Raw genomic sequence first — 18,471 nt, 5'->3', positions numbered from 1 at the left:
TCAATCGTGATTCTAAAATCAAAGGCAAAGTTATAGTATGTGTTGGTGCTTTTATGAGGGTCCGTAACTCTGCACCGTCAGTTAAGAAACAGACCAGAAAAAGCTCATTGGCTCGGGTGGGACTTGGACCCTGGCGCCCGCCTGTGGCGTCGAACCTTGGCCTTCCCGCGCTGTCATTATCAATCCTCCCAGAGGATACAGAGAATTTTCATGGATGATTGAAACACGGACACGTAGCTGAAAGCCGATATATTACAACCGTTCCTACTGGCTATTATTTGCTTTGACAGCTTGTTGATCGCTTGCCCTGGAATACGACCTAGTTCACCTCTTAATCGAAGACGTGTTGTTGATAAGAACAGAACAGTATTAGACACACGTGATGCAGTTCAAGACACTCTGATTGGGAGGCCGTCCCCGACAACGAGAGGCCAAGTGAGGCACTAGGCTTTTATATTCCTAGCACCGTCATGAGAATGAGGTCCCTGCAAAGTAAGCATTGTTGAACGCGCCCATGTCTGTGGAGACGCCCGAGGGGTTGGAACAGGCTGTATCTACCCAGAACATGGAACCAGACCATGGGAATTGCAAGGCTACTGCCGCTATGTGCAGGTGGCTGAAGCTGTGCATACCGGAAAAGAGAGATACAGAATTGAATGATAGATCTGTTCTGTTCTCCCTGTGCTCCAAAGCAAGTATCAGATACTTGTTCCCCGAGTAACCCTTATGTGTGACACCTGTCTCTGGGGGCCGGGAAAGCAATGGCATTTGTGAGAAGCTAACCACAAAGAGAATGGACACGACTCGCTACCAGCGCAGTCTCCTAAAGTCTTGGGTACATCAAAGCTGGGGCCGCAGGGCAAGCTGAGGCGGGGTCAACAAGGCCCCCAGTCAGGTAGGCTCGATCCAAAAAAAGTCCAGAACCTCCCTGATACATGTCCGAGCCCTGCCCTGACCCAGTAATTATCTCTACCCGTGACAACGAAGGCCTGCACTGCTTCCCTCTCTTGATGCTGTATTCACGTCTTTTATTTACCTTAGAGAGAGAGAGAGAGAGAGCGGCGCCAGTGAATGAATACCTAGTCGCTCACTGCCCTTGCACAAGCACCTTGCTAATAAGGCTGCTGGAGCCCTCCTCGGCTGCCCGATAGACGTGGAGGGGCTTGGTGCAACCAACCTTTATCAGCTCGATCCCAAACTTCAACTTAGCCACGAACTTCAATTTTTTTTGCCTTATTAATTGCGACTTCTTCTCACTCCTGTAACGCATGAGCGTAAACCTTTCTATAATATCGAAATCCCCCCTGAAGGGGTTCATTCATTCTCGCTTTCAGCGCAGACCCTTGCCCCGGCCATCAAGTGTCTCATTTGAACGTTGCTCTAGGAAGCGCCTTGACGTCCAATGTCGAATCAATCCATCATCCGCATAACGCGGGTCAGTCATTGCTTCCGCTGCCTGCACATTTACTAGAAGCTTTCGGCTTATCAAAACGCTAATTTGTAGGAACTGAGTGAGATTCAAAAAACTTCCGACCTTTGTAAGACCTCCAATTGTCAAAATCATTGCTACTTTGAATCTAACGCACCTTTTCAAGCCATTGCCGTAGCTTGCCAGGATGTCGACGTGCGGAACGTTAGAGCCCTCATCATTGGGCCACCTGAAACGCCTTACGAATTTGGCTTCTTTGAGGTGAGTTTTGTCTGACCATGTCCACTGAGCAAAATATCTGACCACTCTGCATATAGTTCTCTTTAAAATTTGGGAAAGGTTAGCTGGACTCTGAGGAGCTTTATTTCATTGAGAAAGTATTTCTGATGGCGAGGAAAAGAGTATCCGGGCAAGGCACCACTTGTTTTGGCCATCACAACAAATGGGGGCCGATGCCGTTTCAACCCCAACATTTATGCGGGGGGAAAGGTTTGCTTGTAAGCTACCCAAAACCTTGGTTTGAGATGCTTTTTGCAAATAGATGGATGAATAACTTATGACTATATCTAGATCCATCCTAGGGTATGCTATTGTTCCGTAGGTTGCTTGACCGAAGTCAGACTAATGCAGTGATGCGCTCAGCACGTGGAGCGGAGAGCGAGGCGAGGAGTGGTCCTCGGCACAAGGATTGGAGTCCATCTTGATCTCTATCCAGAGCTTAATGTCTGCCAATCCATACGAGAACGAGCCTGGATTTGAAGACGCCAAAAGCGAGTACGACAAAAAGAGCATGAAAGACTACATTGCCAAAGTAGGTCATTCCATGCGCGATTCATCAGTTCTCTGGTTTGCTGACATGAGCTCTCTGGACCAGATTCGTCATGAAACCCTCCGTGTTTCAGTAATTCAGCGACTTGAGGAATATCTTGGCATTATGCCAGATGGAACAATTGATCCACCCGTCCAGTTGTCGCCTGACTCTGAAATTGAAGTTCTAGATGAAGCCCAGCTGTCATTCGAGCCTTTTAGAGACCTCTGCAAGCGACGGTTCATTATGTACTACGACTCATATCTTCAGACTATTGCAAAAGCGAAAATATCAGTAAGTGAGGGACAACAGTTTGCTAAAATGCCTTTTGAAGGGACTGGCAATAGCATGGATGGAAAGTTCCTCTACTCGGAACTGGAACGGAGGGTAAAAGTCATCAGAACGGCGCTCGACGAGGAAACGCATCGCTGGGCTACTGAAGGAATCCTTGCAGTCCAAAAGGAACTGGGCGTTGCGCATCTTCTTCAGCGGCAGTACGAACAGATTGTCGAAAGCTACAAGCGCAACGATACCGTCACCATGGATATTGGGCTGATTGACAACAATCCCTTTGTTTGGCAGCTGACTTACTTTGGTCGGCCCATGACAAACCTGGATGGTGGACTTTTCAGGATTAAGGCTCATTTCAGTCCTCGCTTCCCTGATGAGCAACCAAGGGTGATTTTCGAGACCCATCTCTTCCATCATCGTATTTCCAAGGACGGCGTCCTTTGTTATTTTCCACATCGCCAGGACGAAGTCAAATCTCATATAGAGGCTATCATCGAAGCAATTGAAGAAGATTCGCCTCCCTATGACCCGCGAACTCTGGTCAACCCGGAAGCGTCCAAGCTCTTCTGGGGTTCCGCTGAAGATAAAAAGAATTACAATAGACGTCTGCGAAGATCAGTTCAGAGGAGTATGGAGTGAGTCTTAGCCCAATTATGGGTGTTCCGGATGTACCTAAACGCCAAAGACTTGCTGACCCGAAAGCAGAGAATAGATAATCCCATTCCGCACGGGAGGTTGCCGCAGTATTGACCGCTTACCTCCGAATCTTATGTAGAACAATCTTCCACACTCATTGCACTCGCCTTGATGCAATCTATGGACCGGACCCGCTACGGCTTTTTAAATGCCCTCACTTTGTCAATCGAATGCCTATTAATCTTCTTAAGCCTCTCTCTGGCTTTACCCGAAGATTTATTGCAGCACTTACATTCCGATGTTTTATCCACGGGAGTCTGGTCATCCGCCAAGAAATGGTTTTGCTTACTGTTGCACTTTCGGCGCAAAATGGCATGCATGGGCAAATGTTCTTATGCTTAGGGGTTTTTTTCTTTTGTTTTAATTTACCAGAAGGCATCCCTCGCGTACTTTCGTGTAAAAACGTATGCTTTTCTATTTACCCCAAAGTCAACATCTGCTAAAAGATATCTACTATGTTGACGGTTAATAAATTGAATTTCTTGCACCCAATGCACACATGACAATGCGTATGTGTATATGCCACGAGCTGCCAGGGCGTCTCGGTCTGTGTCCTCCCCCACGAGGCGCCCGCATTGGAACACCCCCAGGCCAAGGATTATTGTGTCATGTGGGAGCGAGCGGGGAGGTTTATCTCTCGGATCGCTAGCGACATCGGCACGAAGCGACTCCGGTCTGATCGTCTGAGGTCAGGGGCGCCAGCCAATGAGACTTGCTCCAGACTTGGGAGCTCCCTCCAACAGAATGTCCTCTTCCGTCGATTTCTTGCCCGAATCCATCTTTTCTTGAGTGCACTTTTGGTTGACATAGAACCAATCTATAACGTCCAAGTAATCACGTCTCATACAGTGCAGGTTGCATTTCAATCGTCTCGATCCTGCTGTATTTCGTCACCCCTTTGAAACCGTGCGTTCGCAAAACCGAACCTCAACCGCCTCTTGCCCATAATGGCCACTTCAAGTCGCCCCAACCTGGGCAATACAGTCGTTGTTGGCGGCTGTGGCTTTGTTGGCAGTCACATTGTGTCAATGCTCAAGGAAAAGTACGAGGCGAATGTCTCAGTGCTGGACTTGCGAACAACCCGCAACCGCCACGAAGGCGTCGCCTACTATGACTGCAATATCACCTCTATTGAAGAGGTCCGCTCAGTGCTCGACAAAGTGAAGCCTGCCGTTATCATACACACGGCGAGTCCCAATTTGATTGAACATCGAAAAGATCTCATGTACAGCGTCAACGTCAAGGGAACAAAGAATCTCATCGAGGCTGCCGGAGAAGCGGGCGGAGTCAAGGCCTTCGTGTATACCAGTTCCGCAAGTGTTGTCAGTGATAATGCGACTGATTTAATAAATGCCGATGAGCGGTGGCCGTATGTTGAAGGAGCGCAGCAATCTGAATACTACACACAGACCAAGGTACGCTCACCGATCGTGCTGTCGTTGCTTTGGTTCTTCTCTTTTGCTCTTTCCTCCTTTCAGCAAGACTGAATTCTGTATTCTATTGCTAATGTTTTGGGTATCAGATTGAGGCAGAGAAGACTGTTCTGAACGCCAACCGCAAGTACGGAAACATGCTCACCACCGCAATCCGTCCAGCGGGCATCCTCGGCGAAGGGGATGTGCAGGTCGTTAACAACATGATCAATGTCTATGAAAAGCGGAAGACGGGCTTTCAGCTGGGTGACAACAACAATCTCTTTGATTTTACATATGTGGGCAACGTTGCGCATGCCCATATTCTTGCTGCGCGAGCGTTGCTAAATACGCACCTCCTCACTACCGCTCCGCTAGACCACGAGCGTGTTGACGGAGAGGCCTTTTTCATTACCAACGACTCGCCTGTTTACTTCTGGGATTTCCCTCGAGCTATCTGGAATATTGCTGGCGATACCACTGGTCTCAATGTTACCGTGATCCAGAAGGATTGGGGATTGGCACTTGCCAGCCTCCTGGAATGGGTTTACTGGGCGGTGGGAAAGAAGCCGACCTTGACGAGGCAGCAAGTCCGATACTCGTGCATGACGAGGTACTATAATATCGGAAAGGCCAAGGAAAGACTCGGCTATCGGCCGATTGTCAGCCTTGATGAAGGGGTTGAGCGCACGACGAAATGGTTTTTGACACAATCTGCCGCAACTGCTGCCAAGAAGGACCAGTAAAAAAGCTGGTCCATGATTCGAACAAGATTATATGTTGAGAAGATATCAGGAACCGACCGATGCCTTTTCCTTTTGCCACTTGATCGGGGCCATCTAATTTCTAGAGCGGGGTTGGTGCAACCTTTTCGGCCAATGTACATGTGAACAATGTATATCAATTGACTAAGGTATAAGGTAGCATCTTAGGATGGGGTGGATTGAGTAGAAAATTCCGTGGAAGGGTTTTTGTTTACTAATATGTTAAACGCTATCTTAATAGTAACGGGCGTATCTTAATAAGAATCATGGTTTTGACGTGGACGGACGTTGCGGATGCAAGCTCAGGGATTACCGTATACAGTCGGCAATGGAGAGCTATAACTGGGAAAATTCTAACATCAGCTTCAGGCTAGTGACAAAAGCCTCCCAAACAACAGTATGAAAAGCCACGAATATTCTATCGTCTGCAACTTTAACTGCACGCTATAAGGAGGCGATAACGGAAAGGCAGATTAAGGCACCCGGGACGGGAAGGCACGAGTGTCGGCCGAAGCACGGAGAGTGTCACGCGCTCGAGGCCCGATGCCAACCAATTCATACATGGGCCGATGCCAAGAGAAATTCATTGTGGAGAACAAAGCTTGTCTCTTAATGACCTGCATGTTTTGGCAAATACTAAAGGGGACATGATGACTCTTTTTGATCACGATGATCAGGTGAAGAGACATACCAAGGGGCGGGCACAAAGTCAAAAAGAAAATAAACTGGTGGCCGCGTGTGGCTGTCAGTCAAAGTCATGCGAAAAGTGGAGCAATATCGGCAGCCCCCGTCCATTTTCGTGGCTTTTCGTTGCTAAAAAGCGTGGGGCATGCATATAAAAACTCAGCAGATATATGTGCAGTGTATGCCCTGTATCCGCACAGTTGTTTCCATGCTCGAATGGGGGGGCCTAAGGCCCGGGGAAATGACTGCAAGGATCAACGGTAGCGATTACAGGTAGTCGGCACATCTGGCAATTGTTGTTGTACACTTTCTGTCTATCTCTCAAAAGCTATAGATCAGAAGCAAGTACCGTAGAGGGGTGGTGTGGAAACATGGGACAAGTTAACCTTTTCCGCTAACCGTGAAAGTCTAAAGAGAAACTGGCCCGTAATTTAGCGTGGATAGCCGGACCCGGCTTACTAGACGAGAGATGGGAGGGAAGATGGAGATCAGATGACCCGGCTAGACATTTCATCATGGACGATACGAGCAGGCACTTTTGAGAGGGAAGGAAGGGAAGAACTACTTGCCTAAGACGGCACACATTATTAATCAGACCTTTGAGAAGTTATACTATTTATCCCCATAAATGCTCATCTGTACCGTAGTGATGACCGTTGGCGTTCCCTATGGTGGGGGGAAGATCAATGACCGCAACGGACTTGATGACCAATACCCACACTGTCGGGGTCGTCTCCGCGTTCGTTCTCTGAGTGGCTGATAACCGTGTCCGTCCTCCCTTTGCAACAGTGAGGGGAAACAATGCAATAAATCCCTTCTTTTATATATATTGTGGTTGGGTGCACAGTGCTGAAATTGTACTGTAATACATAATAATAATGCATAAAAAGCTGCAACGTACTCCGGTAGGAATGGCGTGCGAGCCTGCAAGGGTCCCCTGCTCGGTGCTGGAACCCTCCTCCCCGCACGCACATCCATATCTTGTCTCCCCCATCTGACAACTGATTTGGCTTCGCTTTCGGGAGGCATATGATCTCGTGTGGGAACAGCAATGATCTTCTAAACCATAGTCTTCTATGATCTGTTCACACGCACACAGACTCAAATCCAGCATTGAATACTGCTGAAGTTGCAGCAGCCGTGCAACCATCACACATTGTAGAAAAAAAGGGCATGTTCCTCCTCTAATGTCTTGTCTCAATGGGGAGACTGCCGTACTGGAGCCTATTGGAGGTATACGGCTCTGGGTGATGTGCTTCATTTCCTACCAAAGGTACCTAAGGTACTAAGGTACTAAGGTAGGTATCTTGTGAGCACCAGGTAGAAATGTTGTGAGCGTCGTCCTCCGATTGCGTCTGCCTGCATATAGTGTGCTTTCGCTTGGGCAACGGGCCACAACCCGAGAGGATGAAACGAGGGGCAAGTGTGGTGTCGATGGATGTATGAGTGGAGTGTGAGTGTGTGGATATGGGTCGGGGCAAGGGTTTTGCATGCATGGCGCAGTGCACTAAGGTTTCTGACTTTGGTGTTTTGCACTGATATTACTACTATTCCTCGCTAAAATAATTATTGTGCTTACTGGCTTTGCAACCCTACACATGAAAAGCTGTTGATAACATGAATAATACAACTGATAAACTGATGTTTACTATTACACCGGCGACAGGTGTAGCTCACAGAACAGCAACAGAGAGATACTGGATCGAACCATCGGTGACGACGTGCTGGCTCGGCTATCTCCCGCTCTTTCGCAGTAGCCGCAGCTCTGAGTTTCGGTACAAAGGTGCGGTAGTGCTGTAGCAGCAACAATCGTCCACCACCGAGCACCCGACCCCCGTCATCCTCAATACACTTTAACCTAAGAGGCAGACTAACCTACCACCACGAACCCCTCCATACCAGTCTTATCCATCCCCCTTCCCACGAGCCCTTTCATATCTTCTTGAAATCTTAGCACTGCTTTTCAAACAGTTCACGACGCGTTGCTCGAGCAATTCTCCAACACGAGTCTCTTCAGGGGGTTGTGTGCCTTTTGCCGCCTTTCTCTTGTGCCCTCGGCTCGTCCTGCCGATCCTGACCGAGCTCGTCTCGTTCCGCGTCCGTGTTCCCTCCCCGCCGTGTCTCAATTATCGAAACCTCCGACGGCTATCAATCATTACCTCTGGACCTTTCTCGTTGCTCGTCTGTCCCCTTTCTTATCAACACGACCTTTTTTTTTTTTTTTTTTTTTGATGCGCTGAGAAGCACAATCCGAGTGACATTACTTGCATTCGGGAACAGCATGGCTTCGTTGGATCGATCCTAGTAGGACCATCAGCGTCGAAACAAGACAAATCGCCCTGCCTTGGACAGACTGGAAGCCGCTTCGAGGGGGACTGCCCACCCAGGCACACCCTCATCAACCGATTGATGTGCATGGCAGTACAGAGACCCCCGCCGCAACAGCGACGAACACCTTGTAATATTGACAATGGCCGAATCTGAGCAAAAAGAGTTCCTCCTGCCCCCGGCCGTCGTGGCCTTGAAGGAGGGACGGCCGCGCGATCCCTCCAAGAACCGAGTCACTGTCGAACGCACGTTGAGTGCAGATATTCGTGAGGGACGAGAAGACTTGAAGGAAGCCGCCGAACAAACGCTCGTTGTCATCCTGGACGTCGACCTAGACGGCGTCATACGATGGGTTACTCCCTCGTGGAGAGATGTCATTGGCACCGCTCCCGAGTCGGTGCAAGGAAGACCTATTTCAGACGTTCTGCTTGACAACAAGAATGCATTCGCCGATGCTGCAGAGTTTATGAAGAAGGACGACTCGCGCAGCCACATCATTCGCTTCTCCGTCCGCATGGGCCCGGATTCAAGACTGAAGCCTAACCCCATTGATGCTGCCGTCCATGCTGAGGAGGAGGGTTTCCGCCCCGAAGAGGTCAGCGAAACTGAGGGGACCTCGGTCATCAGCCTCGAGGCCCAGGGCATTCTTGTCTATGACCGGACCTCGGGTGAAGTGAGTCATGTAAGTAACAATATTTGTCCTTTGACTGATTTACTCCCCAAAAAGGCAGTTTCCCCAGGAATCTAACAAAGTTTCTATTGGACTAGACGATGTGGATGGTTCGGCCTTCAGCTCGACCACGAGAGATTACTATCGACCTGCCCCCCATGTTGGTGGAGGCGCTGGGCATTGGCGCAGAAGTGCTTGCCCAGTACTTGACCAAGCTGGCAGAGGTGGGCGTCGACGACCCTGAGAATCTCCCGCCACCGCTGCCTGTTCTGTGTCGCATTTGCGAGCGTCAAATCACACCTTGGTGGTTTGAAAAGCACTCGGAGCTGTGTCTTCAGGAGCATCGAGCCGAGCTCGAGGTCCAAATGGCCCAAGAGGGCTTGATTGAGCATCGCAATGCCATTGTCAAGGTGCTCGATGCGCTCGAGGTGCACAGCAACCGTTCGACACCAGCAGAGATGCCCCTAACGGCCACGGTTCCCGCCGAATACCGTGGCTTACCCATCGGACCTTCTTCCACGCCATCCTCTTCGGGCCCGTCGTCTGGAGCGGCATCGCCTGCCGTGTCCGGCCCACGGTCCCGAGAATCTTCGACCAGCGGCTTGGGTCATGCTCGGGGAAGGTCGTTTGCCATCCGACGGCCTCTAACCCGCATCGTCGAGCTCTTGTTGGATCTCTGTGACACGTCCATTGAGATCAACACACCAGCCATCAAGGATTCCAAGGGTTTGGAGATTGGAGAGATTCGTGTGCAATCGCCCCAATCCGACAGTCGCATCTCGCAAGTCATGCAATGGCAGTCTCCTGGCACCAATACGCTTGAGCAGGAGCAGGGTCTGGCTGCGTTGTGCGCTGATACAGAGGTAGTCGCGCGCGCCAAAGTGGACGCGGTCATGCGCCATCGCAAGATTCTCGAGTATTCAGAACGTATTCGCGTCGAATTCACCGTACTCGTGCAAGACTGTATCGACGCCGCTGTACGTAAGGCGGCTCGGATTGCGGCTGGTCAGCTGAGTGACTCTACTGACGATGGCGAGGATGAGGAAGAGGAAGAGGTGGAGGCAGACGAAGATGGGCCAATGCCAGATGACCGCTACGACGAGTCTGTACGTGGTTCAGAGATAGGGCTCGACGAGACGCAAGAGCAGGCCTCTGCATTTACTGATGAAGAGACTGGGGGTATCTTTGCTGGATCCTTTGATGGACATTCTTCCCTTGCTCGCGCATTGCGAAACCTCTCTGACCCCTCACTCGGCTATGATCGAAGGAAATCCTCAGCTGCCATATCCACAGGGTCGAATAGCCCTCGCGAGGCGGCCACACCTCGGTCATACAAGGGTGCCGTGAATATCAATGCGCCATCCCAGCTGTCGCAGCAGGCTTCGCTCAACTTTGAAAGCGATGCCAATGACAGTGATGCCAGCATGCGATCTTCAGTGATTCCGGGCATCCGGAGAACAGAATCTCCTATTACGGATTTCAGTCTCGGTCGAACGTCGGCCTCGCGGGAACGCTCGCGCTCGAACTTGAGTCTCCCCGGCCAAAACTCGCCGCGACGGCAACCATCTCCTGCCAGGAACGTAGTGCCGTCGTCACCCCTGCGCATCTCGAAGCCGCGGCTGAGCGCTGCGCAAGAAATTGCTACATCGCCTATTATTTCACCGCTGCTCTCGACCGGAGAATTCTCATCGCCGGCTTTCACGTTACCACCGCAACATCATGCTCTCCACCATCATCGAAGGCAATCGTCTGCAGCTTCGTCGGATATGATGCGGCCCCCTCCTTCACCGCGTCTCTCGTCAATTAGTCAACCTCAGGCTCCAGCGGTACCTCCCTCTATCAAAGATTTTGAAATAATCAAACCGATCAGTAAAGGCGCCTTTGGTAGTGTGTACTTGGTGAAGAAGAAGGTCACGGGAGATTACTACGCCATGAAGGTCTTGAAGAAGGCTGACATGGTAGCCAAGAATCAGGTGACCAATGTCAAAGCTGAACGAGCCATTTTGATGTGGCAGGGTGAGAGTGACTTCGTGGCCAAGCTATACTGGACTTTTTCAAGCAAGGATTACTTGTACCTGGTCATGGAATACTTGAACGGTGGTGACTGTGCGTCGTTGATCAAGGTCCTCGGCGGTTTGCCCGAGGACTGGGCGAAAAAGTATTTGGCCGAGGTGGTGCTTGGAGTTCAACATTTGCACAATCGAGGCATTGTGCACCGCGACCTCAAGCCTGATAATCTTCTTATTGATCAGAAAGGCCATTTAAAGCTGACAGATTTTGGGCTGTCACGAATGGGTTTGATTGGTCGTCAGAAGCGTATCTTGGATAGCAAATCTAACGACTCCGGCCCTGATTTGCTCAAGCAAAGCTCGTTCATTCGCTCTGCATCCATGGCATCGTCAAGATCTGCTTCATTTGACCTGCAGGGGGGGCACTCGCCCGGTTCGACACCGCACCTGACTCCTGACCCAGGTCTCAGTCAACCTTCTTACTTTAGCTTGAGCCGTGAAAGCACATTGGGTCGGGAAAGCTCATTTGGCCGCGAGAATTCACGGCGGACATCTGGCCATCGGAGCGATAGTGGGGGAAGCGAAGCTCTCCACTCCATGTTTCGCAACTTTTCCCTCAGCGAACCACTCGATTACCCCCAGTCGATGCCCCGATGGCGAACCCCGATTGAAGAGGAGACGCAGAGTGAGAATGAGGAATCTGGTGGCGATCCCTATGCCCTTCACCCAACACTTAGCCATTCCAGCTTGAGCCATATGCACACCCCGCCTCAGTCTACCATGATTGCTCCACCGCCCATGGCTCTCTTTGACCCTGGAGACAAGGATCGAAGGTTTGTTGGTACACCTGACTATTTGGCACCTGAAACAATCAGTGGCGTTGGCCAAGATGAAATGAGCGATTGGTGGTCTCTTGGATGTATTCTGTTTGAGTTTTTGTTCGGATACCCTCCTTTTCACGCTGATACTCCAGACAAGGTGTTTGATAATATCTTGGCAAGAAGGATTGATTGGCCGACAGAAGAAGAAGCACCAGTCTCGCCAGAAGCCCGGGATTTGATGGAACGGCTAATGTGTAGTGATCCAAAGACTCGTCTGGGATCGAATCTCGAGGAAAAGTATGCCAATGGTGGCGAAGAGGTTCAAAGGCACCCGTGGTTTGAAGGCGTCACTTGGGACACGCTTTTGGAGGACGAGGCTCAATTTGTACCAGCTCCGGGGCATCCAGAGGATACGGAATATTTTGACCCTCGTGGTGCGATCCTGCAAACTTTTGCCGAAGAGTTTGAAGACCAGGCTTCTCCTGCCGCCGCGACACCTGGTGGCGACTACCAGGAGAGACCACACGATGCATTATCAAAGGTGCGCAATCAAGTGAATTCTATCAAACGGGGCATGATGCCACTTCACATCCCGCCGCATGTACGGGATGGCCGGAGCCGGCGCCTGAGTGAGCCTGTGGCGACGGATGATTTTGGCAATTTCGCATTCAAGAATCTCCCTGTATTGGAAAAGGCGAATAGGGATGTTATTCAGAAGTTGCGAGCCGACGCCTTGAACAAGGCAACTCAGTTACCCAATGCAGCGGTGCCGCCACCGCCGCCGCCACCTTCGAGCCAATCTCAGGGCTCAGTCCAAACTCCAGCTTCTGCTGCCGCTTCGAGCAGCAGCAACGCACCATCCCTTGACGGAAGCCCAATGCTTCCAATGCCACTCAAGCGGACACTGTCGTCCAGTAAAGGTGCCAGGCCTGCCTCGCCTTCCAATGCGAGCCAGGCAAATTCTTCACCCAGCCGGGCCTCCCAGCCTTCATCTCCACTTTTGGTTTCCTTTTCGACGGGACAACATCATGAGCGAAGGAAGACGTCTAGTTCTTCTTCTATTATGTCGACGAGTCAGCCAAATGCAGGTCTTCAGCCGAGCTTTTTTGATTTGCCAAGGCTGTCAACGAGCTTCAAGACCGCTTCGACTGCATCTTCTCCCATCAAGACAACCAAGAATCAGCCTCCACTCCAAGTCGCATCACCCGAAAAGAGTCTCATCATGCCTCATCCTCATCCCCATCGTCAATCAGGCAGCGTGCCACCTCGTGCAAGGAGCCAGACGGTTGGTTCGCAAGATAGCGATCGTGTGACTAGAGAGACTCCTCTTTTCCATCATAAGCGTCGCAGTCAAGTAATTGAGGCATCGCCGTCATCATCTGACAATGAAGACCCAAGGACAAGGGCGTTTTTGCGAGTGCAGAGGAGGAGACAGAGTTCACGGAAATTGTCTCACGCCTCACTACTCGTGGACGGCCCGGTCTTCAGGCCGCTGGACGTGCTCATCTGTGAAGATCACCCTGTTTCCAGAATGGTCATGGAGAGGTTGTTGGAAAAGCTTCGATGTCGAACAATAGCAGTTCCAAACGGTTCTGAGGCTATGCGGTACGCCATGGGTGAAGTCAAGTTTGATGTGATTATGATGGAATCAAAGCTACCCCACATCAATGGTGCGGACGTCGCACGGATGATCCGTGACACCAAAAATGTCAATTCGCAGACTCCAATTGTGGCAGTCACTGGCTATCTCAAGGATCTGCAAGCTCCTCATTCTTTTGATGCTTTAATTGAGAAACCCCCGACCATTTCCAAGCTGACCGAGGTCATGTCGCGACTGTGCCAGTGGAAGCCGCCTCAACCAGGGCTCATGCCACACATACCTACGCCGTCATTCCCCCCATCAAACTTACGCCAAGAATCGCGACGCGATGAAGACAGCCCGAGTTCCAACTCGTCGGGATTTGCTCAACTTCCAGAAGCCAGCTACCACGCGTCAAGTCGGGACGATTCCATCAGCTCAAGTTTCTTTGGCGATAACGAATCTGCGCTGGCCGAGGACATTCCAGTGGTTATTAGCAGACAGCAAGGAGACGACTGGGCGGGCAAAGGGCTTGGAATAATTTCTGCAGAGGAAGGAATTCCACCAGAGCCAAGCAAATTATCGCCTAAGCTGACGCCACATCTGATTCATGCCAATTCCGCGCCGCCAGCAATGTCAACCAGATTACTAAAGAGTCCCAAGTCGATGGAACTTATCAAGGCCAAGCGCACGTCATTGGAGCGGTACCGCCACGAGAGTGCCGAGTCTGGCGATGATGAAGACGAGGAACTAGGACGGAGTCCGGGCCGTCCACGAAGTCCTGCTCGACTACACCGAAACCCTCTGCTCGTTGCGCCGCCCCGAAGTCCGGTACCGCGCGTCCACCGCGGCTCGAGGCTTGGTATTGAAATGATGCGAACAAGTAGCCAGGAGAGCGAGGAGAATGCGGTTTCCGAGTCTGAAGACCAAGGCCGTGATGACGACGTTACCCCTACCTCGCCGCGGCTCTCTTTGGATCGCGAACCACCCATCTGTACCGCGAGTGCACCAGTCACTCCGCCAGTCCCGCGCACAACGCTCACACCCCCTGAAGTCTTTTCAAAGACACTTGGTGGCAAACAAGTAAAGGGAGACGAGATTGCCGTCGACATTGATGCTGATGACCACGACGGAAGCAATGCTGGTGGTAGTGCTAAAGGTGCCGCCCGTGCCAGTGGCGCAGTAGGACTGGGACGTGAAAATTCTACTGATTCTGGCATTGACGAAAAGGACTATGCTTTTCAAGAATTGGAAGAAGAATCCACACCGACATTGGCAGCCTTGGCAACACCCCGACCGAGTCAAGGACAGAGCTCAATGCCCTCTATGTCGCCCACGCCAAAGGCGAAGTAGATGGTGTATTTTTTCCCCGTCCCTCTACTATCTTATTTATCCCTCATCCCATCTTTAACTCTCACTCTATTCTTCTTTATTTGCTCCTCTATTTTTATTTCATTTCTTTCGTAGGTCGACGGAGTCATTTCCCCGTTGTCGTCTTGACGGGGCTGTTTGTACACCTTGGTAGATGGGAGGTCCTTGTTTCTTTTTCTTTTTCCTTTTCTTCTTTTTTCTATTTTACCTCATGTCGTTACCCTTTTACCTTGTTACTTGTTATTGATAGGTGCTGGTAGATGGCACATCCTTCTTCCTCTTCTTCTACCTCTTCTTTCTTTCTCCTTCTTCATTTGTATTAGCGGGGTGTGTTTTACTTAGTAACCTTGAAGTCCATCTATTATATTAGGTTTAAGTTTATCGAGGGCTACCGGATTGCGCAGTGGTAGGTAGATAAAAGTATTGACGGCAGTTGACCGTTGAATGTGTGAGATGGATGAGGCATTAGGGTTATGGTTGTGGATTATGAATTATGGACTACTTGGTAGGGAGAATATCATCAATTTATCATTTATCATTTATCACTTGTTTTGTCGTATTGTCATTTTGTCATTTTGTCATTTATCGGTTTTCACTTGGACTTTTTGTCTCTGGGAAAGATATGATGCGATTTAACACATCATTTACTCCGATGTTGCCCGAATATCACGAACGTAGATGGAATCTTTCTTCCTTTCTTTTTATCTCCCCTTGATTCTGATGAACGGTGAATGGTGACTGGTGAATGAAGAAAGCATGTATATGTATATGTATATCTGTCTCTCCACGTCCATCGTATACTACGTCTTTGTGTGCGCTTAACGTGTCAAGGCCTATCATGCCAAGAGGGCCCAAAAAAAAGAAAAAGAAAAAGAAAAAAGAAAAAAGAAAGTAAATGTGAAAAAAAAAGAACAGAAAAGAAAAGAGCCAGACTACCCAACCAAGCTACAATTCCCTTCCCCACCTCTCACCCCACTTCTCACCTCTCTCCAACCCCCGTCTTAATTCCTCCAGTTTCTGGCCCTTGCGTATCCACTGCCCTTCTAACCATTCTGCCAGCCCGGCGTCCGTGTCCGGCAGCGCGGCCAGCTCGTGCCGCTCGACGTGTATGTGGAAGCGCCATGTGTGGCGTAAGTGTGGGTGGAAGAGAGTCTGGTAGATGCTTGGTGCGTTCATGAAGTGGGGTGTTTTTGTTGTTGTTGTTTTTGTTGTTGGTGGTGGTGGTTGTGGTGGCGACGATAGAGGGGCATCACTACCACCACTACCGGAGCGAGCTTTGCCGCCTGCTTCGCGTGCTGCTGCCGGTACCTCCGATGCGAATGATGGTGCTGGTGCTGCTGCGACTGGTGTGATTGGTGTGACTGGGGCGACTGATGGTTTTGTTCCTCCATCGCCGCCTCCTTCGCCTGCTGTATCTGCTGTATCTGCTGATCGTGACGGGAAAGTAGAAACGGAAGAGGGAGAGGAAGATGAAGAGGAAGACGAGGTTGAGGGGGTTGAAGAAGAAGGGCCAGGAGAGGATGAGGAGGAATGTGGATCTGCGGTAGATGAAGATGAAGATGAATAAGGGGACGCAGATGGGGTTGACGAAGGAGACTCAGAAAGAGACTCAGAAGGAGAGGAGGAAGAAGACAGGGAAGCATAAGCAAGAGTCAAATCATACACGGCCTTGACATGGGGTGCGCTCCGCCGCAGCTGCTGGACAGTAGCCACAAAGCCCTTTGTGCGCGGGTACAATGTATGCTGCGGGACCGGACGGTGGTGGGAGCGACACCACTCGGCCGTGGCGGCGTATTTGGCGGGTGTGTATCGCGTGGATTCGGAAAAGGAGATGAGCCCTATCTCGTCAGTTAATATACATATTAGATTTACACATATCTCATTAGACTTATACAGATCCCAATGAATTAAAATGTCAAAGGGGCCGAAAGGAAAATGAGCTATGATAAAAGACTAAGGGAATGAGAAAGGGAAATCTAAATGGAGAATTAAAAAAAAAAAGAAATAAAATAAAAAAATGAAGAGAAAGGAAAAAGATAACGAAAAAAAAATTTTTTTAAAAAAAAAAAGGGAAGAAAAAGGGAAGGAAAATGAACAACAACGCAAACATTGACAAAATAAATCTGAATGGAATGGAAGAAAAGTGACATACAAAGAGGCCATTTATGTTCGGCCACTCCGGCAAACACACGCTCCATTTCCCGCCGATCGACCATCCACTTCCTACTCACCAGCGGCATGCGCATGGCCCAGAGTCCCCATCCCAGAAACGGGACCCAGCGTAACTGCTTCTTCGCAAACCATCGACATCGACTGAGCATGCCGGCCTGCGACGCCAGCGCTTGGATCATGTAAAAGTCTGTCCAGGACACGTGGTTGGCAATCACAATGGCTGATTCGTGCTGTGGTAGGATATCATTGATGTTATTGGTAGAGATCTTGTTAGCGGCTATTGCGCCGTCTCTTTGTTTTCCCACGTCTTCTTGGATAAAGGCATTATTTAATGCTGTAGGTGCGCCGTTCTGCTTTCGAGAGGTAGTGGTTTCCGTGTCAATGGACGGGGAAATGTCGATTCCACTGGATTTGCCAATTCCATGAACCTTGTGAATTTTGCGATTTCCTGTATCAGCTGATGCTGCCGCTGCCGTTCCCGCTGCTGGGCTTGTATTTTTGTATGAGTATGAAAAGGTAATTTCTGCACCATTGATCTTTGTGAAGATTGCTTGGATACCTGCCCATACGGACCACGCGAGAAGAGAAGAAATATCGTAGACGGCTGTGGGGAAAAGAAATGAAAAGGGGAGTAGTAAAGACAGGAGAATATTTGTGGCGCCGAGATAAATGATCCACGGAGTAAGGATGACAGTTCCGCGAAGTGTGGTATAGATGGTATATATGATCCTAGAGGCACGAGGAGAAGAAGAACGACGCAGCGAAGTGAGGACGTCGCTGATTTGCGGGGGAGAATCTCGCATAGTTGCCTTGTAGTAGGGTTTGTGAGGGGAAGATGAAAGTGGGGAAAAGTAAACAAGCACAGGTGAGTTTAGAGGTGCAAAACCTGCGGGTTCAGGCTGGGTTTGAGAGATTCAGTCTCGGAATTTGTTGTGGTTGTGAAAAGAGTAAAGGGCTAGGAAATGCAATGCCCGACAAGGAACAGGTAACAGAACATTGATATTGGATGTCTATCCGTGGTAAAAAGTAGTTATTCTCGCTCTTCTTAGTTTTCACATTCCGTCGTATTAACAAAAAAAAATGACTGTGAATTAGAGCTCGAACCTCAAGTTTCCAGTTTAGAGACTATTTGGAAATGAAATAACGGCCACGTTAGCACGCATGTCGTGGGTGTCGTTTCCTCGATAGCCTCCCCACCGACTCATGACTTCATGACCCTTCGGATCGTCAGGGCCCGGCAGGGTTCCCTCGTTCCTCGCTCGTTCCCTTGTTCGATCGGCTACCTGCCGGCCGCGCGCTAAACACTCGCTTATCTCCGAGGTAAAATACCGAGAATCCCGCGAGTTCGGTTTCCCAATGAGTATCACGCATTATAGGATTTAGTCTTGGCCTACTTGGGGCTGGATCTAGGCGAGTGATGATTTGAGAAGCTGCAGA

The 18,471-nt window shown here is 50.0% G+C and overlaps 4 protein-coding genes across 4 annotated transcripts; 3 read left to right on the top strand and 1 right to left on the bottom strand.

The window, feature by feature from the left end:
- Positions 1-1,402: 1,402 nt before the first annotated feature.
- L228DRAFT_267711 (ubiquitin-conjugating enzyme) lies at positions 1,403-3,167 on the top strand (the record flags this gene model as incomplete). Its single annotated transcript, XM_018335020.1, has 8 exons — positions 1,403-1,435; positions 1,505-1,538; positions 1,596-1,690; positions 1,747-1,768; positions 1,830-1,926; positions 2,000-2,011; positions 2,072-2,240; positions 2,304-3,167. The coding sequence occupies 8 exons, from the start codon at positions 1,403-1,405 to the stop codon at positions 3,165-3,167; spliced, it is 1,326 nt and encodes a 441-aa protein (XP_018189296.1).
- A 1,004-nt stretch (positions 3,168-4,171) lies between these two features.
- L228DRAFT_267710 (hypothetical protein) lies at positions 4,172-5,382 on the top strand (the record flags this gene model as incomplete). Its single annotated transcript, XM_018335019.1, has 2 exons — positions 4,172-4,639; positions 4,747-5,382. The coding sequence occupies 2 exons, from the start codon at positions 4,172-4,174 to the stop codon at positions 5,380-5,382; spliced, it is 1,104 nt and encodes a 367-aa protein (XP_018189295.1).
- A 3,172-nt stretch (positions 5,383-8,554) lies between these two features.
- L228DRAFT_267709 (kinase-like protein) lies at positions 8,555-14,844 on the top strand (the record flags this gene model as incomplete). Its single annotated transcript, XM_018335018.1, has 2 exons — positions 8,555-9,094; positions 9,181-14,844. The coding sequence occupies 2 exons, from the start codon at positions 8,555-8,557 to the stop codon at positions 14,842-14,844; spliced, it is 6,204 nt and encodes a 2,067-aa protein (XP_018189294.1).
- Positions 14,845-15,372: 528 nt separating this feature from the next.
- On the bottom strand, positions 15,373-17,837 carry L228DRAFT_282428 (hypothetical protein; the record flags this gene model as incomplete). Its single annotated transcript, XM_018335994.1, has 2 exons — positions 15,373-16,700; positions 17,015-17,837. The coding sequence occupies 2 exons, from the start codon at positions 17,835-17,837 to the stop codon at positions 15,808-15,810; spliced, it is 1,716 nt and encodes a 571-aa protein (XP_018189293.1). The 3' UTR covers positions 15,373-15,807.
- Positions 17,838-18,471: the final 634 nt, after the last annotated feature.

This window comes from Xylona heveae, assembly GCF_001619985.1.
Source record: "Xylona heveae TC161 unplaced genomic scaffold L228scaffold_4, whole genome shotgun sequence".
Classification (NCBI taxonomy): domain Eukaryota; kingdom Fungi; phylum Ascomycota; class Xylonomycetes; order Xylonales; family Xylonaceae; genus Xylona; species Xylona heveae.
This window is presented reverse-complemented; position numbering and strand designations above follow the sequence as displayed.